We start from the raw sequence: 25,781 nt of genomic DNA on the forward strand, positions 1-25,781 counted from the left end.
TAGAGAGAGAGAGAGAGAGAGAGAGAGAGAGAGAGAGAGAGAGAAAGAGAGAGGGTTTTTTTTTTAATTTTTAAAACAGCACTTTATTTACAGTTTTTGCAAAACAAACAAACAGTTATATGATCACTAAGTCAGTTTAGGAATGGTGCAAATATTAATTCTAAAAATTGTAAAAACAATCAATGAAATAAATAAAAATAGAATCCCTACTTGCACCCAGGGCCAGTTTTTGCTATGGGCAATGTGGGCGACCGCCCAGGGTGCAATATATGTGAGGGCGCATGAGAGTCCTCAAAAAAAAAAAGAAAAAAAAAAAACTCAAAACAAAACTCGCCAGTTTTCGAGACCAGTGGTTTTCAAAGTGGGGGCCGCGGTCCCCTGGGTGGCCGCCAGGGGGCGCTAGGGGGCCTCAGACAATTGGAGGGAAGATAAGAAAAAAAATATAAAATATAATCGAATTATTTTATGATTCATTATCATAAATCATAATTATTAATAATATATCATATCTAAATGTTATTTACCATGCTCATCTTTCTGAAAAACAGAAATATGAGGCAGCACTTATGCTAAACAAATGTAATAGTTATTGAATAGTGAATAAAAGTAAGAAAAAACATCATAAAAGATGAAGTTTCTTTACATATTTTGTAGCATTGTCTGTAGGTTTGCAAATGGGGTTCCCGGCCAGAAGCTAATTCTGTTTGGGGGGCCTTGGCATGGAAAAGCTGAACAAAAAAAAATAAATAAATAGAAACCGAGAAAAACACTCAATTTCTCCTCAATTCGCTCAGCAGCTCCTCAGCTCACACTCCACTCAGAGAGAGATAGAGAGAGGGGGGGGGGGGGGGGGGGGGGGAGAGAGAGAGAGAGAGAGAGAGAGATCTGTTATTGACACATTATAAAAATCCATCATCATCTTCACTTTAGTCACAACAAAAGGACGTGTGGAGACCTCACATGAATCTTTTTTTTTATTTTTTTATTTTTTAAAATTAAGCAAATTTCACCAATTTCGGCCACGAATTAATTGATGCAAATAGGTTTATTGGTATTTATTTTATTTTTTTGGATGAAAAGGGTTTCCACTTGAGTTGTTTTTCTCTCATGTTTTCTCTCTCTCTCTCTCTTAACCACTGTGGCTGTGACGTTGTTCCTTTGACCAAATATGGACTGTCACAGAGCGTCTACCTCACGCTGCTTGTAATGTCTTCAAAGAATAATGTAGCACTGGTAACTTAAATCACTCTGCCAAGTTTATTGTTGGCCAACATGAATCACAACATGAAGCACAACATGGATCACAGAAAACAGCCAATCAGACATTGGACTTCCTCACTGTCACCTGAGCCAATCACCTGCAGTCTTTTCCACCTTGTGTTCACCCCTTCCTTTGTTTGAAGTGAACTCGGCTTCATTCAGATACACAGCAGCCACTCGATCACACCACATCACTCAGCATCAGAATCTCTATCATAAACCAGCAGGAAATTGCTCATTGTTTTCCTTGATGCATTTCAAGTATTTTTTGTTATAAGAATATTCAATACAATACCGGTAACATCAGCACTGTGTCTTGTGCTTTATTAATCTCCACACAGCTTCATGAGTCGAACCTTAGCGCAGCATTACCCTAATAATTACATATAGTAGCCTAGCAAATTATTATTCTTATTCCTCATACCTATTGTGCATTGTTTAATATGAATATTCTATTGTAAGTGTTACAATAATTCTGACTCAACCTCAGCATAATCGGTAAATCATTATCCATGTGAGCATATAATCTCTCTGAGCTTAACAACAGTAACATTCATTAAAACTCATTATTGGCATTTCTTTTCATTGTTATGCTGATGATAGTCAGATATATATGCCACTAAAGAAGAAGGATGCCTTATCGCTCAAACCACTCCTGTTGTGTCTTGAAGACATTAAAGACTGGATGACCTTAAACTTTTTAAATTTCAATGAAAATAAAACAGACGTGATGGTGTTTGGTCCTAGTGGGATCGGTGAACCTTATCCTGTTGATTTGGGCCCCTTGTCTCCCTATGTGAATCCAGTAGTCTCAAATTTGGGCTTCCAGATGGACAGTGATTTTAAATTGGATCGGCAAATTGGTGCAGTGGTTAAGACCAGCTTTTTTCACCTTAGGCGGTTGGCAAAAGTTAAGCCCTTCCTTTCACATCAGCACTTTGAGACAGTAATCCATGCCTTCATCACATCCCGGCTGGATTACTGTAACGCACTTCATCTAGGGGTCAGCCAGTCGTCCCTCGCACGTCTCCAGTTGGTCCAGAATGCGGCTGCTGGTCTCTTAACTGGAGGACGTGACAGGGAGCACATAACTCCCATTCTGGCCTCCCTCCACTGGCTGCCTGTGCACTTTAGAGTTCATTTTAAGATTCTTTTATTTGCTTTTAAATCTTTAAGTGGTCTGGCTCCACCTTACCTCTCTGAGCTTCTTCGTCCTTACACCTCTGCTCGGTGTCTCAGGTCACCTGATCAGCTGCTTCTAGAGGTGCCAAGGTCTAAATGGAAGCTCAGAGGGGACAGAGCTTTCTCTGTTGCTGCGCCCAAATTGTGGAACGACCTACCACTCCATATCAGACAAGACCCCTCACTGTCCATTTTTAAAACTGGTCTTAAAACCCATTTTTATTCCTTGGCCTTTGACCCAGCATGAGACTGTTTTTTCTGCTTTTGTTTAGTGCTTTTAGTGTTTTTTAATAGTTTGCCTCACCATTGTACAGCACTTTGTTTCAGCTGTGGTTGTTTTTAAAGTGCTTTATAAATAAAGTTGAGTTGAGTTGAAATTATTTCTGCTCAAAATCACATTTAAATAATAATAATATTAAAAAAACAATACTGACCAAACGTGACTAAAAGAATAGTACAGTTTGTGTTTTAAAGGAACTAAACCAATGACAGTAACACAGACTTTGGGAGATCATTTTATATTTGATGTTTCTAAAAGTTTAAACCTGGATTAAAGTGTGAAGACGCAGCGTCATTCAGAATAAAACAACCTGTTCACCTCTTTGCTGTGTTTTTAAAAGTACATATCTACTTTGATTTGCTATTTTCATAGAATATTAATAGTACTTCTACATGAGTACCATCAGCCTGTAGATGATCCTGCAGATATTCATTCATTCATTCATTCATTCCATATCAGAGATAAAGACTAAAGCCTGGTAGATACTGTTCACAAAGACAGAAACATAAACTGCAGCCTCTTACCTTCCTTCTCTCCTTCTTCCAACAGCTGTTAAGATTTCTGAAGAAACTGATCGAGTGGACAAACGTATTCGCAGTTTCTTGGCTGCAACGAAGAGAACTGGGACCAAATCACACCTTCAGTGGTACGACAGAACGACTGCACGATTGCAGTCAGTGGTTTAGTTCCTGTTTGACTGTCTCACTCATGTAACCTGAAGGTGCGAAAACACAATCCCCATATTGAGTTGTGTGACTGACATCGTTCTACACTGATCCGTTATGAGAATGTTTTATAAAAAACAGACTTGTCATAGTAGTCAAACTGTAGATAATGCAGAGCTTTGAAATCTGTGAAAGTGAATGTAGGTTTTTACTTCAGCAGAGCAGAACAACTTGATTCTACTTTTATTAAGTGGTTCTTCATGAGCTTTGTTACGTTTGATGGCTGAAATATGATCGGATAAAAGCTCTAATGCAAAGTTACACTGCAGGAGTCACCTCAGCTGAGAGACAGACGAGACACAAGATGAAAAGAAGAAACTATTGGGAATAAATTAATAAGATTAATGGAAAATTGTCCCAACCTTAAATAACACTCAGCTTGGGTACAGCTGAGTGTTAACTATCTCAAGTATGACGGGGAGCATTACTCCTATTCTAGGAAGTCTTGTGGGATTTTATCAGGTTTTTCTTTGATTTTGTTTTTCACAGTCTCACACTCTCTACTCAGGTTCAATTCAATTTCAATTCAATTTTATTTCTATAGCATCAATAACAATACAAATCGTCTCAAGACGCTTTACAAAAACCCGGCCTGAAACCCCCAGAGCAGCCTGAAGGCAACGGTGGCAGGAAAAACTCCCTTTTAACAGGAAGAAACCTGGAGCAGAACCCAGCTCATATGGAGGAACCCATCTGCCTAAGGCCAGCCGTGTACAGACAGAAGAAAGAGAGAAGAGAACAGCAAGATAAACATCCATCTGTCATAGATACACATATCTGACTAAAGTGTACATGTGGAATCTTATGATACAAACTGATGATGTTACATGACAGTTTGAAAATGTAAGAGGAATCATAGGCAGGTTGGAGAATTGTTCATTCAGGTAGGAGTGGATAACTGCAGGATTCCATGAAGACTGGGCAGGCTGATGAGACCACGACAACAGATGTAGTATGGAGCTCCACAGGAAACACACCACTCCAGGCCAGAGGTTGTCTGCAATGAGTTCCACATTCATCATGAGTCATGAATGATGAATGAGTTCAACGTGCCAGGACACGGTGCAAAGAGGACGTTTTCTTTTTTAACATATTCTTCCATGGTTTATTCTGATTTTAAAGTAAGTAAAAGCACAAGAATGGAGACAAATAGTTTAAGATTCGACCTAACACAATACTGAGGTCTAACCAGGCTGTCTGATTTTGTGTAGGGACAGAAAACAATTAAAAGGAAAGAGAAATATTCCAGACTTGTTTGTACAGAAGCACAAGACAGGCCCAGATCAGACCCAGACAGACCCAGATCAGACCCAGACAGGCCCAGATCAGGCCCAGATCTGACCCAGACAGACCCAGATCGGACCCAGATCAGACCCAGATCAGACCCAGACAGGCCCAGATCAGACCCAGATCAGACCCAGACAGGCCCAGATCAGACCCAGACAGGCCCAGACAGACCCAGATCGGACCCAGATCAGACCCAGATCAGACCCAGACAAGCCCAGATCAGGCCCAGATCAGACCCAGACAGGCCCAGACTGACCCAGATCAGACCCAGATCAGGCCCAGATCAGACCCAGACAGACCCAGATCAGGCCCAGATCAGACCCAGACAGACCCAGATCGGGCCCAGATCAGACCCAGATCAGACCCAGATCAGACCCAGACAGGCCCAGATCAGACCCAGATAAGACCCAGATCAGACCCAGACAGGCCCAGATCAGACCCAGACAGGCCCAGATCAGGCCCAGATCAGACCCAGACAGACCCAGATCAGGCCCAGATCAGACCCAGACAGGCCCAGATCAGGCCCAGATCAGACCCAGACAGACCCAGATCAGACCCAGACTCAGGGTCGGTTTTTGCTATGGGCAATGCGGGCGACCGCCCAGGGCGCAATCCATGTGAGGGCGCACGAGCGCCCTAAAAAAAAAAAAAAAACTGGAAACAAAACTCGTCAGATTCTAGACTACCGCTCATTTCCATGTCAAGTTAGTAGAGTGGGCGCTGGAGCGCCCTCATTGTCACGTCAACTTGCTGCTGAGAGTCATACGGGTTGTGTGTGTGTGTCAGAAGAGGCAAGGAGGAGGGGACCGAGGGATAGACTGATCCCAGGCCACACAACACAAACTGCTTCCAAATAAATTGTATTTCATTCCTAAAATTAACATAGACCCATACCTACATGTAATGAATTGGGTTATGTGACAAATGACAAAAAAAAAAAAAAAAAAAATATGTGCAGTGATCTACGTGACTCACGTAACTCCGGTTGATTGACGGGCGAACGGACGGTGTTGGCAAAAAGTAATGCAAAAGTTAATTATGTCGAGTCTTCATTTTAGCATGGATCAAAGTGAAAGACCAAAGAAGCATCAGGTGCCCAGTTCAAAAAAAGAAGAAAAGGAGAAACGGGAAAAAGATAAAGGTATGCAGATTTCTATGAGTGACGTGAGTGACAGTAGGCTATAGGCTATTTAGGGCGCCAAGGGATGGTTCGCCCAGGGCGTAAATCTAGCCAGGACCGCCTCTGCCCAGACTGACCCAGATCAGACCCAGACAGACCCAGATCAGACCCAGATCAGATCCAGATCAGACCCAGACTGACCCAGATCAGACCCAGATCAGATCCAGATCAGACCCCAGCCATGAACCCAGCAGCCCTGGCAGCTCCCAACCAGGAGAAACCCAGTCCTGGATGGAGACAGTGTCACTGTTGATGTGTTGTAAATGCATATATTTTTGTAAAATGTTAACACAGTGTTTTGTTGAATGATTTAAAATGTTTTCAAAACAAAGCATTAATCCAAAAATGATATCCAGTATTTATAATGATATTTATAGACTGTATATCTAACAAAGTATGCTAGAATAATGTTCAGCTACTGAAAACCTAATAGTTTGCTTCAATGTTACGACAGTACACTTTTGAGTTTATCTGATTGGTTTTGATGTGTGGAAGGGAATTATTTTTGTATTTGATTTAAGGTGAAATATGAACAAGGATGCATTGTCAACTTCAGATTTGAAGTATTTTATTTAGACCACGTTTGCCTCATGTTGAATACACTGACCAGTAGTACTACAAACTGCTCCTGATCAAGTCCTGATCATTTTGTAATAGTGAGTAAATACTACTGACAGATTTCTGGGTAAACTAAATAGAGTAGTCTTACATGTTTCTACAACAGTGCATTTTTCTGGACTTCTTAAAAAAGGGTGTGATGGCCACCTGTTGCTGTAGGACCTGTTGTGTGTTTTTCCTTCTCATGTTGTTGCTTGTCTGTTTCTGCAGGTACCTTAGTCTTAGACACACTGATACTCCCACTCAAACCACATTTCTTTCTTATGGGTTGGTTGTTGACGTTATTTGAATGAAGTGGTTAAACTTTACGCTTAATCTGTGCCTCTCCTTTTTTTGCCATGACTTACGAGCCAGGTCATGACAAAAGGCAAAATTGAGAGTATACCCACTTCTCCAGGGACGACTACACCACTGCCTGTGTCATATATCAATATGTCACATTTAAAGCATCTATTGATCAAATATGACTAAAAGAATAGTACAGTTTGTGGTTTAAAGGAACTAAACCAGTGACAGTAACACAGACTTTGGGAGATCATTTTATATTTGATGTTTCTAAAAGTTTAAACCTGGATTAAAGTGTGAAGACGCAGCGTCATTCAGAATAAAACAACCTGTTCACCTCTTTGCTGTGTTTTTAAAAGTACATATCTACTTTGATTTACTATTTTCATAGAATATTAATAGTACTTCTACATGAGTACCATCACCCTGTAGACGATCCTGCAGATTTTCATTCATTCATTCATTCATTCATTCCATATCAGAGATAAAGACTAAAGCCTGGTAGATACTGTTCACTGGTTAAAGACACAAAGACAGAAACATAAACTGCAGCCTCTTACCTTCCTTCTCTCCTTCTTCCCACAGTTAAGATTTCTGAAGAAACTGATCAAGTGGACGAACGTTCTGCAGTTTATTGGCTGCAACGCAGAGAACTGGGACGTGGACGACACCTGGGTTAAAATCAAGACGCAGGAAGTGGAATCTTTCACAGAGCACATCAATGCAGTGGACAGCAACATTATAATGGACAGGACCATTATAAGTACCTGGGAGTCCACATGAACAGCAGACTGGACTGGAGGGACAACAGTGATGCTGTGTACAAGAAGGGACTGAGTAGACTCTACTTCCTGAGGAAGCTCAGGTCTTTTAACGTATGCAGCAAGTTGCTGGAGATGTTCTACCAGTCTGTTGTTGCGAGTGCCCTGTACTTTGCTGTGGTTTGTTGGGGGACTAGCACTAGCAAAAAGGACATAAGTAGGATCGACAAATTGATCCGAAAGGCTGGTCATGTGATTGGCAGTAAGTTGGAGACGTTTGTCTCAGTGAGGGACAGGAGGACACTGGACAAACTGCTCTCCATCATGGACAATCCGTCACATCCACTACACCAGACAACTGAGGGGCAGCGGAGCTCATTCTCCAACAGATTGATCCAGCTCCGCTCCCACACTGAACGCTACAGGACTACTTTCATACCATTCTCTGTCCAGCTGTACAACAACTCACCTTTCTGTGACAGATAACTCAATGTTATTAATGTTAATGGACACTACTGCACCTTACACCTTACCCTGTATATATAATTTATATTTATATTCTTCCATTTCTTGTACATTTGTTTATATTCTAATATGATAATTTGTACATTTTGGCTTATACTATTTCTATTTTATGTTACTAGATCTTATTCTAACTATTTTTTATTTCTATTTTATTTTATTTAATCTTTTCTTTTTATCTGAGGTTCTTAAGAGTGTGTTTTTTATGACAACTAAGCTACTGTAACCAAGCAATTTCCCTTGTGGATCAATAAAGTTTATCTAAGTCTAAGTCTAAGTCTAACATCAAGTTGCAAAAACACATTAAACGGGCACTCAAGACATGTGGATATCCCAACTGGGCCTTTGTAAAAGGCTCAAAAAGGTACCCCAAAAAGGACAGAGGGGAGCAATCCCCTACATGGCTGGAGTGTCTGAGAAACTCAGGAGAATTTTCAGAAATTTTCGTACTGTAAACAAACAGACTGATAATAAATAGATAAATAACTACTGTTAACTAATAAATAATTTCTCAGTCTTTGCTAGCTGTTAATTTTGTGCTCGCGCGCTCGTTTGCTCACATCCTGTGCATCTCCTCCGTCACTAGGTCCTGAAAACCTAGACGCCTCTGGACAGGGACAAAAACAGTCCCCCCTCAACAACAGGTAAGTACCCAGTCGTTAATGGAAATTAGCTGCACCAGTTTCTGGTCATTAGTATAACAAGTTTCAGAAGGACCTCAGACTTCCCACCAGACCCCTAGAACTGAAGAAGTTACTCAGATGGAAAGTTTGTATCAAAAAATCCCTTCACAGACATACATATTTGACCTTGAGTAATCTGCTGGGTGAAACAGCATCAATAATGTTTTGTAAAAAACAGGTCATAACCAAAGTGAAACTGTAGATGATGCAGAGCTTTGTGTAGAGTTCTCTGTCTAAAAAAATATGTTAGTGAATGTAATCTGTGAAAGTGGATGTAGGTTTTTACTTCAGCAGAGCAGAACAACTTGATTCTACTTTTATTAAGTGGTTCTTCATGAGCTTTGTTACGTTTGATGCACTGATAGGAGAGCACTTTTATTTTATTGTACTTGTGACCATGTGCGCAGATGGCAGTAGGGACTCTCCCTCCTCTCCTCTCCCTCCCTCCCCTCTGTCATATACGTGCTATATATATATATATATATATATATATATATATATATATATATATATATATATATATATATATATATATATACGTGTGTGTGTGTGTGTGTGTAACGTGTATTACGACGGCACGTAACACTTTACGTTTTTCACATTTACGGAAGGGTTTTGTTTATGAGGAATTACACTGTGCGAGGTGGCATAAAATAAAGGAGTTGTGGATAAAGACCTTGACCCTCGACATTTCTTACATGGTGTCAGAAGTCCTACAGAGTATAGGCGACACAGACAGGGGAAGAGACGGGATGGCAAAATTCAATCCACCCACAGACTTTCCTTTTGATAAACCGACTGAATGACCGGATTGGAAACAACGCTTTCAGCGGTTCAGAGTAGACACAAAGCTAAATAAAGATGACGGCGTACAGGTGAGCTGCCTTATCTACGCAATGGGGAACGAGGCGGAAAACATCTTTAAGTCGTTTACGTTTGCAGAGGACAGACATAAAGAGGACTTTGATATCGTGGTGACGAAGTTTGATGAATATTTTTTTCCGAGGAGGAATGTTATACACGAGCGAGCATGTTTTCATCAACGTCAGCAGAGGCCAGGCGAAAAAGCCGAGAGCTTCATCGGAGCCTTACATGAACTGTCTGAGCACTGTGAATTCGGCGCCACTAGGGAGGAAAATATCCGCGACCGTATAGTAGCCTACGGGCCCCCTGAAAGAATATCGGCGTGGGCCCCTCTACCCCATTCATTGCCACTTTTATTTTTACAACTGTGTATTATGATGTTTTTCTTTGTTTTTCTGTTGATGCCTGGTGTATAATCACTCAACATAAGTTAGAGTATTATTATGTAAATTATTCCAATTTCTCTGATTTGCAACACGTTATTACACCTCTGATTGCATATATCTTCAATGAACCACTCAACAAATAGGTAGTGGGTATTTTATTGTATTTATTAACTGATGAAGAATACACAAAATCTAAATGGGCTTACTCAGTAGGCTACCATAGCTCTAGGCAGACAGCTTCACTTTGCCATTGTATGTGGAGGGCAAGCTCTTTTGAATAATGTCACCCTTGTCAGGCAAAAAATATTTGTAAACCATCCAAAAGTCAGTGTTAACTGTCCAAAATTCTAAACTGTCTATTTGTTATTGTCAGCCATTATGGTGTATTTTATTTTATATCGCTGTGAAAACAACAACAAACCTTGTTGGAACATTTAACTTTTTTTTGGGGTTGCCCTTCATCTGCATGCCATGTGGGCTAGAATTGCGAAAACATTATTGGATCATTCTTATAATTGACATTTTTCTGGGCCAATCGGAATCTTAGCACTTGCTCCTGTATTTTTAGGACAGAGTCAACGCCAAGTACTGTACGAACGTAGACCTTGCATAAAGTTAGCCTATGCTTCGAGCTAAATGGCTAATGTTAGCCAGCAAGACAAGCGGAGGTTGTAACCTCAACGTTAGTAACGTTAGCTAGGCTTGTTAACCGGGTACTCGGCCCTGAGTTCCACGATATACGGCTACTACTCGAATTCTGAGCTAACCTGAATATTCATTATGGATGTTGTCGTGTGCGTTGGGCACATAAAAGGTTGCACATATTATATTGGTATTTTATCGTATTTGACTGTAGATAGGTTTATGAGTGAAGTTACCAACACAATAGATTGGCCGTAACACACTCACCCATTTTAGAATCACATTCCCTCTCCCTGTCTGTCTCTCTCATTTTCTCACAAACACACATACAGACACAACGGTCAGTTACCTACACTAGGAATCGCTGCTCTACAATAGAGAGCCGAAGTCCCGCCCCTCTACTTCCGGGTCATGGGACCTATCTTTTGAAAAAATCTGAACGGCAGTCTATGGAGAGATCATAATTATTTTTTGGTCCCGTTCGAATTGTGGCATGAATTTCACATATGATGTGTGTGAATTTAAAAGATAAATTTTCACGTCAAGAAATAAATGATTTGATGTAAATAAGCTGAACAACATTAGGTTTTGTATGAGATCGCTTAGTGAACTACATCTCTCGTCTCGAACAATGTACGTCACTAGAGAACTATGGCTGTCTCCTTGTTGAGCTTTACCGTCTTCTTCCAGGACGAAGGCAGAAGCATATAAACGAGGTGAAAATCATTATAAATCGGGTCATGTCGAGAGCTGTAGTTACACCAAGGGAGTTTTGGTTCTTCTTAGAAGAATGTTGATGTCCTGGGCCCCTGCTCTGTTGCTCCTAGCCCTGGCTTCCCTCTCTAGTCTTTTCTAGTCTCCAGATTTGTGTTTTTTGTTCCATCATCTTCATCTCCCTCACTCCCTGCTGGAGTTCGCTCGCGCTCAATTCGAACCCGCGGTGTGGACCAAACCATTTTTTAAGAAGGGGCCAAGAGGGTTATTGAAATTATTAAAATTAAAATATTGCGTGACTTTGTGGCTTTATTTTAGTTCGGATTCATTACTATGAATATATATTAGTCGTAGAGGCTACTGGGGGCTGTGTGTGGGCCCTGATGGGCTGTGGACCCTTAGAATTGTCATCACCTTTCCCCCCTATACGACGGCGCTAAGGGCCCACAGCCCATCAGGGCCCACACACAGCCCCCAGTAGCCTCTACGACAAAATTATTATGCATAGGCCTAACTAATATAGGCCTATATAGGTGCCAGTATCAACCCAGTTCATAAGGATTTCATACTACACTGTAACTTTAAATTAAACTGTAATATATGCCAAGAGATTATATCAATGTCCATGAAGCTTGTTTGTTATTGTAAAGATGTGATTTTAAAGTAAGTTAAAGTACAAGGATGGAGACAAATAGTTTAAGATTCGACCTAACACAATACTGAGGTCTAACCAGGCTGTCTGATTTTGTGTAGGGACAGAAAACAATGAAAAGGAAAGAGAAATATTGCAGACTTGTTTGTAAAGAAGCACAAGACAGACCAAGATCAGACCCAGACTGACCCAGATCAGACCCAGATCAGACCCAGACAGGCCCAGATCAGACCCAGACAGACCCAGATCAGACCCAGACTTTTTTTTTGCCGAAATGCCGAATAAATGCATTTTAATTTTCAAACTCAAAAAGAATCGTTTGCAGAATCGTGATTTCAATCTTGACCAAAAAAAATTGTTTTTTCCAAAATCGAGCAGCCCTACCTGTTGCTGTAGGACCTGTTGTGTGTTTTTCCTTCTCATGTTGTTCTCATGTTGTCTCAGAGCTTTGTGTAGTTCTCTGTCTAAAAAAATATGTTAGTGAATGTAATCTGTGAAAGTGGATGTAGGTTTTTACTTCAGCTGAGCAGAACAACTTGTTGTTGTACTTGTGACCATGCGCGCAGATGGCAGTAGGGACGGGAGCGGGGGGTGACATTTACAAACCCACCACAACACCCACAATTTCCCGGTGAGACGGTTAAAAACCCCCACTTTTCCTTTTTAACACCCACACTTTTCTGGTGAGAGGGTTCAAACACAGCACTTTTTCTGCAGTTTTTGAGCAGTTACACTCAAACGCCTCACTACAGTCGCTCAGTTTCTCTGGCCGTTCTGTGTCTGCGCTCGTGCAGCTGCCCCATGGTTAGTGAAACGGTGAAATCTCCACTTTCCAGGTACTGTGAATGAGTGTTTATGCTTTCGAGTTTTTTAAATAAGCTTGGTATATGTTTATATTTGTTGACATGTTGAGTATTTTGGGTATTATATTTCGCTTTTTAGACTAATGCTAATTACTAATTGGGATATTGTTCAGCAGCTAGCTAAATTCGGTTATGTATGTGGCGTGTAATGTATAAAATAACTGATGAAGAAGGCAGGGAATTGACAAGGAGGAGGGATTGCCATTGTTCAGCAGTGTATTTTTGGGTTAAGACTTGCCGTGTGCCATATTCACCAAGAGAGGCTGGACCGACAGACAAGAAATTGCCCAGTCTCTGAGTCTTAGACGGTAAATGTGTTTGTCTGACTATAGGGAATTCCTGATAGTACTACTTCTGTCATTTAAAATGTAAATTTAATTCACTGTAAACATACTTATTTTCATTTATGTAAATATGTTGTTGTTTAAACTTCTGAGTTCATACACAATTGTTAAAATAAAATATATTTTGCACAAGGCATGAAGTTTTGGTAAGTGATTGGCATTCCAGACAAACAGCAGTTTCATCATGTATGACTAGTGTTGATCAGGCAGGCCTTTGTTCCTTTGTTTAACAGTGTTCATTGTTGTTTATCCAGGATTTCAAATAAGAATTCTCCAATGGCTTTTTAGTGCAAACCATTGGCCCATAGCCTATTATGAAGGAAACTACTTGAGCGCTAGTTGAACCCAAATTACACAAAAATAACTTACTGAGTTGAAATCATTTGCTGACAGCTTGGTCCCCCCCACTTCAAAAATCCCATCTGCATCCCTGCTTGTGACAATGACAATAAAGACCTATTCTATTCTATTCTATTCTATTCTACATGAGAACCAGACCAGAGAAGAGAAAGAGAGAGGCTGTTTATACCTATTCCTCTGCCTGAGGACAAAGACTGAGAGGCTGAAGAAGAGTTTTATCCACATGTCATCTGTCTGCTCAACTCTGCCTTAACCGGACTTAAATTCCACTGCACTTTATTCATGTAGCTGCTCAATACTGTAAATGTGTGTATATATACGAGCCACTCAAGTTTACACTTGAGTTTACCGTCTAGATTTTATTTTATTTTTCTCAGGTTTAAATTTACACTTATATTGTTTACCTTGTGTGTTATGTGCAATTACTACTGTTTTACTGTAGTACTTTTTTAACTACTGGCTGCAGGTACAAAAATACATTTCACTGTGCATTGTACTACGTACAACTGTGCATGTGACAAATAAAACTTGTCTTATGTCTAGATATCAGTTATATGTGTCAGCCATTACTCATGATAATAAACCACTTGACAAACACCAACCAACTACTCAGGAAGCTTGAGGCCTGGGAGCCGTCACAGTCTTAACAGATGAGCTGAATCATGAGCCACTCATTACACTCACACTCCCGTCTCTGTCTCCTGCTTGAAAGTTCATTCCATTTACATAATGCGTGCAGGGAACAACCCGTAGTATAATTATAACCTCATTATGACTCAAACCATAACACCAGGTGTCCAACAGACCTGAATGCAGAGTAATCCTGTATTCATTCAGATCTACTTCACTGCTGCTCAAAGTGACACAACGACATGTCTGTTCACACAAACACACAACTCTGGGTTCAGTGTCTTGTTCCCAGACACACAGGTGCTGTGTTGCTTTGTGCTATGCAGATGTGAACATAGAAGGCGCCTCTCCGGCTAGTCATTTTTATAAATATTACTAAATACCACAGCGGGTTGCCCCAGAACCAGAAAGTCTATGTGTCCACACCCTCCAGAACCCCACAATATCAGAGTTTAGTCAAATCAGCAGAGACTCTGAAGCCTTTTCTCATGCTCTCCTATAAAGGTGAGCCTCAGGCCTCCCCCCCCCCCCCCCATCCCTCCATTTTCCTTTTTCTCCCATGCCTTCTTTCTCTGAGGAACGTGAAGAGTCGATGGAGGACGCAGGGCCTCCAGGCAGGTGTACCCCTGCCCACAAAACGGATTGTGATCAAACCGGTTTGATGATAATATCTACTGAGATGATTAATGAATCTTAACATGTCACCTCATTATAATATTTCTCTCTTGCACTTTCTAGCATTACCACATACCTCTTGTGTTTGCTCTTCAGATGTAAAATGAGTCATAACCACACTGTGTTTAAAAAAAGAGGGACAATTCTCAGATGAGTGGTGAAACGTCTTCTCAAAGAACTCTACGAGTCCAGTTTCCTTTTTTAAACCTTTTTGGATATATCATGACCTGGATGACTGAGAACCTTCACAGACGTATCTCAAGGCGGTTAAAGTGTCGCTGACAGATGAGTCCTGTGGCTGAAATAACTGCAGAGAAACTCTTTCAGCCTGATTTCTAAACTTTCTTTCCAGCCATTTCCTCAGAGACGAAGGTGGAATCTGTCTTTCTAACTTTTTATATTTACTGTGTGTTGTTCTATTTTTTTGTCTTGTTCTTGCACGATGCTCACATGTGCCTTAAAGTTTCCTGAGTCTGAATCTGAATCATTTGGATCATTTGCATCGGCCAAGAACCAAACGTCACTCATTAAAACCAACCACAGATCATATCAGTTATTACCTTCTCGTGGATTTACTGAAAATTAAGAAGAAAACACAATACAATCCAGCCTGTCCACAACCAGAGACAGAGAGACAGTTTGTGATTGCGTTATAATTAACACACAAACACTCAGGGCTTTGTTCCATGTGAGTCATAGAGGCAGATCTAACCATTAGTTAACTTTACTTTAAAGTTCTCATGTTTGTTGACTCACATGTCTCTAAGTCAAACCTCTAGAGAGATTCCTTATGGGGTGCCGTTTGTAAAGCGGCTCATGCTGAAAATAACAGCAACATTTTGTCACATTTAGCTTCAAACAATGTTTAAAAAACTGGTGTGAATTTTTTAGTCACTTTTTTGCACATTTACAACAATATTTGTCAACTTAGAGATATTTTAAATATTTAAATCTAAATCTAAATGTTAAATCTAAATGCTAAATCTAAATCTAAATGTTAAATTTAAATGTTAAATCTAAATCTAAATCTAAATCTAAATGTTAAATCTAAATCTAAATCTAAGTCTTAACTCTAAATGTTAAATCTAAATCTAAATGTTAAATCTAAATCTATACCGGAAGTAGCAAAATAAAAGCTCGAGGAGGTCAGAGTGTGTTTATAGTGGCAAATAACGAATAAAACCCATCTTATCCGGGGAAATGGACTCTTGGACGTGGATTATCGTGATAATAACTACCTAAAATAACAAACACGTTTGGAGAAACTTTATTTGAAGAGTATTTGACATTTGAATTTGCATATTAGTTAAATATTTAGTTTCACCCGAAATATTTAGATTTAACGTTTAGATTTAGATTTAACATTTAGATTTAGATTTAACATTTAGCTTTAGATTTAACATTTAGATTTAGATTTAACATTTAGATTTATATTTAACATTTAGATTTAAGATTTAAGATTTAGATTCAACATTTAGATTTAAGATTTAAGATTTAGATTTAGATTAAGATTTAACATTTAGATTTAGATTTAACATTTAGATTTAGATTTAACATTTAGATTTAGTTTTAACATTTAGATTTATATTTAACATTTAGATTTATATTTAACATTTAGATTTATATTTAACATTTAGATTTAACATTTAGATTTAGATTTAGATTTAACATTTAGATTTAGATTTAAATTTAACATTTAGATTTGGTTTTAGATTTAGATTTAACATTTAGATTTAGCATTTAGATTTAACATTTAACATTTAACATTTAGATTTAGATTTAGAAATTACATTTAAATATTTAAAATATCTCTAAGTTGACAAATATTGTTGTAAATGTGCAAAAAAGTGACTCTCAAAAATTCACACTTGTTTTTTAAACATTGTTTGAAGCTAAATGTGACAAAATGTTGCTGTTATTTTCAGCATGAGCCGCTTTACAAACTGCACCCCATAATTCCTTTCCTTTGTTCCAGCCAACTACTCTGTGGATTGATGTGAAATTAGTTTCATACGTTCCAGTTCCCCTGACGATGGACTGGAGGAACTGTGCTGAAAACTACAAAAAGATCCAAAGTGACTACAAAGAGACACAGCATCAGAATAAAGATGGCTGCTTCCAGTTTGAGTGTTACTCCTTTGGAGTCAGCAAAGACATTCTACAGACTTTTTACTTCAGGTTTATTGAGAACATCATCACCTTCTCAATAACCTGCTGGTTCCACTCCATCAGCCTCCACAACAGAAACTGATTCCAGAGCACCGTTTCACTCTAAGTAAGTAAGTAAGTAAATTTAATTTATAAAGCACATTTAAACACAGCATAGACTGACCAAAGTGCTGTACAGTGGATAACAAGTATTAAAACAAATAATACAGAAAAACACATTGGACCATTAGTCATAAAAACATAATTAAAAGGAACCACATAGGATAAGCAGGAGTACAGGATTAGGGATCAAGGAAGGCCAGAGAGTAAAAATGAGTTTTTAGCAGTAGCATTTGAAGCAGTAGCATTTGAAGGCAGAAATGGAGGGGGCAGATCTAATATCCAGGGGAAGCTGGTTCCACAGACGCGGAGCAGCAACTTCAAAAGCTCTATCACCCCTTAGTTTGAGCCGAGAACGCGGCGCATGGAGAATCCCTTTACCTGAGGATCTCAGGGACCTTTGCACTGAGTAGGGCTGTACAAGGTTGGTGATGTAGGTTGGGGCCTGCCCATTTAGTGCCTTAAAAACAAATAATAAAACGTTAAACTGAATCCTAAAAACAACTGGGAGCCAGTGCAAGGAGGCCAAAATGGGGGTGATGTGTTCACGCCTCCTGGTGCCAGTTAGAAGACGCGCAGCTGCATTTTGGACCAGCTGCAAACGTCTAATTGAGGATTGGGGGAGACCAAGGTAGAGGGAGTTGCAATAATCCAGCCGTGATGTAATAAAGGCATGGATCACTTTCTCAAGGTCATTGTGAGATAGGAAAGATTTGAGGCGGGAGATTGTTCTGAGCTGATAAAAACTATTTTTGACAACAGAGCTAATCTGTTTCACAGAGCTAAACTCTAAGATCATTGGCCTGCCCGTAAGAACTCTATCACACATTCACGACCAACAGACTCTGACCCTAGCAGTTAAAATTAAGACCCCTCACACAGTACTGGGTTGAGACAGTGTCACTGTTGATGTGTTGTAAATGCATATATTTTTGTGAATTGTTAACATATTGTTTTGTTGAATGATTTAAAATGTTTTCAAAACAAAGCATTAATCCAGAAATGATATCCAGTATTTATAATGATATTCATAGACTGTATATCTAACAAAGTATGCTAGAATAATGTTCAGCTACTGAAAACCAAATAGTTTGCTTCAATGTTACGACAGTAAACTTTTGAGTTTATCTGATTGGTTTTGATGTGTGGAAGGGAATTATTTTTGTATTTGATTTAAGGTGAAATATGAACAAGGATGCATTGTCAACTTCAGATTTGAAGTATTTTATTTACATAAATGTTGAAAAATCCCTGAAGCACCACGTTTGCCTCATGTTGAATACACTGACCAGTAGTACTACAAACTGCTCCTGATCAAGTCATGATCATTTCGTAATAGTGAGTAAATACTACTGACAGATTTCTGGGTAAACTAAATAGAGTAGTCTTACATGTTTCTGCAACAGTGCATTTTTCTGGACTTCTTAAAAAAGGGTGTGATGGCCACCTGTTGCTGTAGGACCTGTTGTGTGTTTTTCCTTCTCATGTTGTTGCTTGTCTGTTTCTGCAGGTACCTTAGTGGGCCAGTCTCAGTTTGGGTATGAGGATCACCTGGCCAGTCTCCCTGATCCGTTAAGATCTGGCAGTCACAGCCCTCACTCGCTCTTCCTCTCTGCCTCTCGACCTCGATCCCTCCAGCATCACGTTTTTGTTCTGTTGGCTTCGGCCTAGTTACTGTGTTTTACAGACACACTGATACTCCCACTCAAACCACATTTCATTCTTATGGGTTGGTTGTTGACTTTATTTAAATGAAGTGGTTAAACTTTACACTTAATCTGTGTCTCTCCTTTTGTTGCCATGGCTTACGAGCCAGGTCATGACAAAAGGCAAAATTGAGAGTATACCCACTTCTCCAGGGACGCCTACACCACTGCCTGTGGCATATATCAATATGTCACATTTAAAGCATCTATTGACCAAATATGACTTAAAGAATAGTACAGTTTGTGGTTTAAAGGAACTAAACCAATGACAGTAATGCCTGGATTATGCTTCCGCGTAGTGATCACGCAATGGCCACGCAGTTGCTTGGACGCAGTCGTGAGACCGTGATGGTTCTGCGTGGGGTTTACGTGTCGAAATGCAATTCAATGCCACACCGGTAGAGGGCACTATGATTTTTTGTGATCGACCGACCGAGACTCTTGTGACGTATCTCGCCTCGTATAGTTATTTACCTTCCGGCTTTTGTCGTAGTCACAGTGAACGATGGACACCGAGACAGAGAGACTGGCGTTGGAGCTCCAAATCTGGTGGTCCTCGTAATTTCAAGAAGACACCTCGTACAGGTTCGGGTGCTTGCGAACCTCCTCCGCCATATGCTCTTCCATGTTGTCCATTCTCAAAGACCAACCAAACTGAAGACTTTTTAAAAATGGCAGTGTTTATGAGTGGAAACCGGAAAAGCGGTCTCCAGCGGATGTAGTTAGCGGACCAATCACAGCCAATGCCGCTGCGTTGCTGCTGCGTTGCTGTTGCGTCGCCTCGACGCGCGTCGAGGATTTTTGGGAGGTGCACGTCTGGCCCTTGCGTTGGACGTACGGGGGTCCGCAAGGACGTAATAGGTCCGTACGCCCCCTCGCGCTGTGTCAACGCGGAAGCATAACTTGGGCTTAACACAGACTTTGGGAGATCATTTTATATTTCATGTTTCTAAAAGTGTGAAGACGCAGCGTCATTCATTATAAAACAACCTGTTCACCTTTTTGCTGTGTTTTTAAAAGTACATATCTACTTTGATTTACTATTTTCATAGAGTATTAATAGTACTTCTTACCTTCTTTCTCTCCTTCTTCCCACAACTGTAAAGATTTCTGAAGAAACTGATCAGTTTAATCAGAGAAAGGGTCCTGGTCCTGGTTCTGGTCCGGGTTCTGGTCCTGGTCCTGTCAAGGGTTCCTGTCATCGTCGCCTTCATGCTGCTCTGGGACTTTCCTGATTTTGTGGTGTTTTTTTTAGTTAAATGTCAGATCAACTAGACTAAATGTGTTACACTCATACATGAACTACTATATGGAAAAATGATGACATGAGTGAGCCCTCGTCCCACGTCTCTCCCTGTAGTTACGCGGTTTGGTCATGCTATTTATAAGTTCCCTGTTTCATTCTCTTTTGGGTAGTGGTGTGTGATAACTGCTAGATTTGATATTGATCCTATACCAAATGAAGTATCACTGATACTGATACCGATATTAATACTTCTTAATACTTGAGGTGGATACGTCATCAATCTGAATCAGTCTAAATCTCAATTAATTTTCATGACCTTTAAGTGTTTTTGTGATTTTCGGATTATTAATCAGTTACAATCCAGTACAGAGTTTGGGCAAAGTTTATAAATAAATAGAAAATAATTTATTATCACAATAAAAGTTTTTGATCAGAAACAACACAAATGATCACTTGAGAACAAATGAAAACAAATAGTTTTTCAGGCAGAGTGTTCAGACACCACAATACAATTATAAAACTAAATCTCTCCCTTTGATGAACTTCTCTCTGTTTTTTTCTTAAATAAACAAAATTATCACTTCACGACAAATATTATAAAAAATGTAAAACAAATTGTTTTCCTTCACTATTATCACTATTATCTACCTGACCTTTGCCTCTGGTTCGGGGGTCTGTCCGGGCCATCCATCCATCTATCATCCATCCATCCATCCATCCATCCATCTATCCATCATCCATCCATCATCCATCCACCTATCCATCCATCCATCCATCCATCTATCCATCATCCATCCATCATCCATCCACCTATCCATCCATCTATCATCCATCCATCCATCTATCCATCCATCTATCCATCCATCCATCCATCTATCATCCATCTATCATCCATCTATCCATCCATCCATCCATCCATCATCCATCCATCCATCCATCCATCCATCCATCCATCCATCCATCTGTAAAAAGGTATTCAACTTTTATTCTGAAAATGCCGACCCGGAAGTGTTATTATACCGTTTCCGCTGTGGTCTCGCAGGCGGACGTTGTACTGTTCATGCTAGCGACGTCGCTGAGTCTCCGCTCCGATGGCAAACAGAACCGTTAAAGATGCAAACAGCATACACGGAACCAACCCACAGTACCTGGTGGAGAAGATCATCCGGACCCGAATCTACGAGTCTAAATACTGGAAGGAGGAGTGCTTCGGTCTGACCGGTCAGTAGCATGTTAGCCTGCGAGCTAACGTTAGCTTCCCTTTGGGCTAGCGGGCTAATCCAGACCCGGCGGATTTTAAACGTGTTTACCTTCAAAACCATCCTCTTCATTGAAGTTAGACAAGTATATGGAGGGAATTTTACTTTTACTAACGCTAATGGAGTTATATGTGTAATTTAGTGTCGTTAAACCAAACTGGAAAACTGGAACGTGTCTGTTTTCTAATAGGTTGAATTAGCCTTCAGGCTTAAAGTTAGCTCTGTGTAACAGTTATTTTACCTGAAAAGAAAAGAAAATCAATGTTAAAATGATAAATATGGGATCTGATGTTCTGAGGGACTTATTTATGTCATAAAATATTTAGTTTTCTTCCTCCTAACAGACCAGAAAACATTTCATTTGACTCTGATCTGTGACATTAAAACCAAAACATTTGAGAATCAGGATCCAGCCAGTGATTCTCTAACTTGTCTTTCTTGTGTTAAAGTAGATGGTTTGTAGTTTTTGTCCTCTGTTTAACCAGAAAATGTGTAAAACATTAAAACCAAATTGACCACAACAAGTAAATGAGTTAATAATTATAAGAGAAAAAAGAAAAGGCGTCTTCCTGCTTCCTGTCAACGCTTTGTTTTCGTGTTGTGTGTGTCGTCCACAGCCGAGCTGGTTGTCGACAAAGCCATGGAGCTGAAGTTTGTCGGAGGCGTTTACGGCGGGAACATCAAGCCCACTCCCTTCCTCTGCCTCACGCTGAAGATGCTGCAGATCCAGCCGGAGAAAGACATCATCGTCGAGTTCATCAAAAACGAGGATTTCAAGTGAGTCACTGCAAAGCAAGAGGAGGAAAGTTTAATGTAGGAGGAAAGATCAAGTTTAGTCTCGTTCAGAGGAATCAGAAGAAGATTTAACTTTTCATGTGTCAACCATATTATATATAAAAACGATATCTGTGTTACGATGCTCTGTCTGTTAAGACTCTGTTATCGTCTATTAAAATAATAGTTTTATAGTTAAAATAGTTTTATATTCTTTTTAAATAATAACTTAACCTTTTAATAATTATTTTATGTTTATTTATATCTCATTTAGTCACTGTGGCCAGTTTAGTTCATCTAAATATTTTTCTGTCAGTCGATGTCTCCTCTGATGAACTCTCACTGAGACGATGTGTCCCTGCTCCTTCAGATACGTTCGGTTACTTGGAGCGATGTACATGAGGTTAACTGGCACTGCAGTGGACTGCTACAAATACCTGGAGCCTCTGTACAACGACTACAGGAAGGTCAAGAGTCAGAACAGAAACGGAGGTGAGGTTAAGAAATTACTCTCCACGCTACATTAACACAGACAGAAAGATTTATTGGACTGAATCCAGTCGACTCTAGGAGAAGACAAGGAAGACAAGGACAGACTTTAGGAAGACACAGGAGACCAACTCTAGGAGAAGACAAGGAAGACAAGGACAGACTTTAGGAAGACACAGGAGACCAACTCTAGGAGAAGACAAGGAAGACAAGGACAGACTTTAGGAAGCTACAGGAGACCAACTCTAGGAGAAGACAAGGAAGACAAGGACAGACTTTAGGAAGCTACAGGAGACCAACTCTAGGAGAAGACAAGGAAGACAAGGACAGACTTTAGGAAGACACATGAGACCAACTCTAGGAGAAGACAAGGAAGACAAGGACAGACTTTAGGAAGCTACAGGAGACCAACTCTAGGAGAAGACAAGGAAGACAAGGACAGACTTTAGGAAGCTACAGGAGACCAACTCTAGGAGAAGACAAGGAAGACAAGGACAGACTTTAGGAAGCTACAGGAGACCAACTCTAGGAGAAGACAAGGAAGACAAGGACAGACTTTAGGAAGACACAGGAGACCAACTCTAGGAGAAGACGAGGAAGACAAGGACAGACTTTAGGAAGACACAGGAGACCAACTCTAGGACATTTAGGATCAGATCAGGACTCAATATTTAAAGATTGGTGTCACAACATCCCTGGAGAGCGTGAAGGATTTTCTGCATCGTTATCAGGATCAGTTTGAATCAGAGTTCATTCTTGTTTCCGTTGCAGAGTTTGAGTTGATGCACGTGGACGAGTTCATCGACGACCTCCTTCATGCCGAGAGGATGTGCGACATCATCCTGCCTCGGCTTCAGGTGCGTTCATTACCGTCTGGTCCAGTCTGGTCTGGTCTGGTTTGGTTTGGTTTCCTCCTTTCACAAACCACAAGCGCTGATGTTTTGTGTTTTTACAGAAGAGACAAGTCCTGGAGGAGGCCGAGCTGTTGGACACAAGGATCAGCGCTCTGGAGGAGGATCTGGATGAAGTGGAGAGCAGCGAAGAAGAAGATGAGGAGGAAGAGAAGGTAAATATAGATACTGTTGGATTCATTAAAGACCCCACAGCACTGACATACAGGCATCTGTTTTTATTCAATACGTTAATATTCTTGCTTTCTGTTAGCTTTAGCTGCTAAGCTAACAACATCTCATTAAGGAAATGGACGCTCAGAGTTTTATTTTTTTATTTTATTTTTGTGCTGCAGAAAGAAGCTAATTATTGTTGTTATTATTATAAATTTACATTTTTCCATTTTTTTTGTCTGTAGCCGGAGAGACTGCAGACCCCTGAACCTCACAGACGTGGTTACCGTGACAACGACCGACCTCGGCGCTCGCCGTCGCCACGTTACAGACGCAGCCGCTCGCCCAGACGGTCCGTGTTGAAATAAAGATCAAGTCATTTCTTTTTCCTCCGTCTTCTTGTTTCTAATAACGATAAATCAAAACTTTCCTTTCGCAGGAGGAGCAGATCTCCAAAGAGGCGAAGGTACGGCTGCGTTCACGTTTCAGTTTTAATCATCGTCCGCGTGAGCCGTGGACCGTTGGTATATGTTTTTAAGGTTTTTAATTTTTTTTGTTATTTTGTGTGAACAGCCCGTCGCCTCGCAGAGAACGCCACCGCAGCAAGAGCCCCCGCCGACACCGCAGCCGGTCCAGAGAGAGGCGGCACCGCTCCAAATCCCCCGGTAGGTGGACGACTGCTGCACAGATATAAATACACTAAAACAACTTGAGCATCACAATAACTTAAATATGATCGAGGGCGTTGTCTCTATCATTGCGTCAGACAGATTCAAACCAGGACAGTATTTGGGTTTTTAAAAGTATAACAAACACAAAAGGAAAGACGTATTAGATTGAAGTACAATTGTTTAAAAGTTGAAACGTGAATTGATATTGAATCAAATCAAATCAGGAGATCAGTAGTGACACCCAGCCCTCGAAATGAACTGGTGTGGAGCTGGTTTGAGCTCTCAAAGGTCTAGTTTTTGTCCCATTTATATTCTAGTTATTACAAAATATCTCTCAGATGTTTAATTGCATTTTTAAGATCCATATTCTTTTCTCTCTTTGTTTGAGGGTTGTTTTCCTCCGAGCCACCAGGGGGCAGCAAAATGTCATGCAGTGGTGGCTACAGCTGTTTTGTTTGATGAAGTGGAAGGAGACCAACAGTTTTCGACTGTGTTCGAGTTTACTTTTTTGAACTACTTGTTTTCATTATAACCAAAGGCACCGTCATGAGAAATAAAAGGACAATTTAAGTAAACTGAGAACACGTCTTAACAGCTTCAAGCCCACTATCAGCCGGTAGTGGCTAAGTATAGGACTAGCCACTATAGCATTCAATAAAACCCCTTTTTTTTTTTTTTTTTTTTTTTTTTTTAACTTGCCTGGTTGTTGTTCCAGATGTTCGTAAAGATAATTGTGTTAATGACAGATTTTGTTTTTGTGGAGCAGGTCACCACAGAAGCCACAGACATCGCAGCCACTCCAAGACCCCAGAGAGGTGACTTATTCAAACCGTCGTTCTTTATCCTTCTAATAAAAGCAGCCACAGTTATTTAATGTTGACATTGTTGAATGTTCGTTTAAATGTCCTTCATGAGCAGGTTTTCTTTTCTTTCTCGTTGCAGGAGTTCAAAAAAGAGTCACAAGAAGAGTCGACGAGGAAACGAGTGATCGCTGCTTTTTTAAAAACATCTTTTTTTTTTACTTTTTTTTTTATAAACCTCAACATGCCGTTTGAATTTTCTTTTTTACGACATGGGACCAGTGATGTGTTGGTCGTTCAGCGGGTCGTGGTCCTGATTCATCTTCAGCCTCAAGCTCTGGTTCAAATCCTCTGAGAGACAAAAAAACAAATGAAATTATACTCTCCATTTTTCCTGAGGATTACTTTAGGATGTGAGAAAGTGAGTTTAATGTGAACAGATTGTGATGTTTGTGTTATAAATAAAGACCCAGATTCATCAGAGAACGATCTCGTTTATTATTCTACAGAAATTTATCAGGTGAAATAATAAATATCACTGTGGTGCAGGTCACAGGAAATCATACAGCTACTTCACACCGTTTTACTTTG

General features: G+C 40.1%; 1 protein-coding gene across 1 annotated transcript; it reads left to right on the forward strand.

The window, feature by feature from the left end:
- The first annotated feature begins 21,166 nt into the window (after positions 1-21,166).
- Positions 21,167-25,669, forward strand: prpf38a (pre-mRNA processing factor 38A). The gene is made up of 10 exons (XM_084547973.1): positions 21,167-21,354; positions 22,010-22,169; positions 22,537-22,658; positions 23,427-23,512; positions 23,611-23,721; positions 23,965-24,071; positions 24,159-24,185; positions 24,293-24,384; positions 25,157-25,205; positions 25,333-25,669. The coding sequence occupies exons 1-10, from the start codon at positions 21,225-21,227 to the stop codon at positions 25,376-25,378; spliced, it is 930 nt and encodes a 309-aa protein (XP_084404099.1). The 5' UTR covers positions 21,167-21,224; the 3' UTR covers positions 25,379-25,669.
- Positions 25,670-25,781: the final 112 nt, after the last annotated feature.

This window comes from Chelon labrosus (assembly GCF_963514085.1).
Source record: "Chelon labrosus genome assembly, chromosome: 7".
Classification (NCBI taxonomy): Eukaryota; Metazoa; Chordata; class Actinopteri; order Mugiliformes; family Mugilidae; genus Chelon; species Chelon labrosus.

Excerpts from the sequence above, each read along its gene's own strand:
- prpf38a (XM_084547973.1), top strand. The coding sequence starts at position 21,225 with ATGGCAAACAGAACCGTTAAAGATGCAAACAGCATACACGGAACCAAC. Across the intron at positions 22,170-22,536 it reads ATCAAAAACGAGGATTTCAA|ATACGTTCGGTTACTTGGAG; the intron begins GTGAGTCACTGC and ends CTGCTCCTTCAG. Across the intron at positions 25,206-25,332 it reads CACTCCAAGACCCCAGAGAG|GAGTTCAAAAAAGAGTCACA; the intron begins GTGACTTATTCA and ends TTCTCGTTGCAG.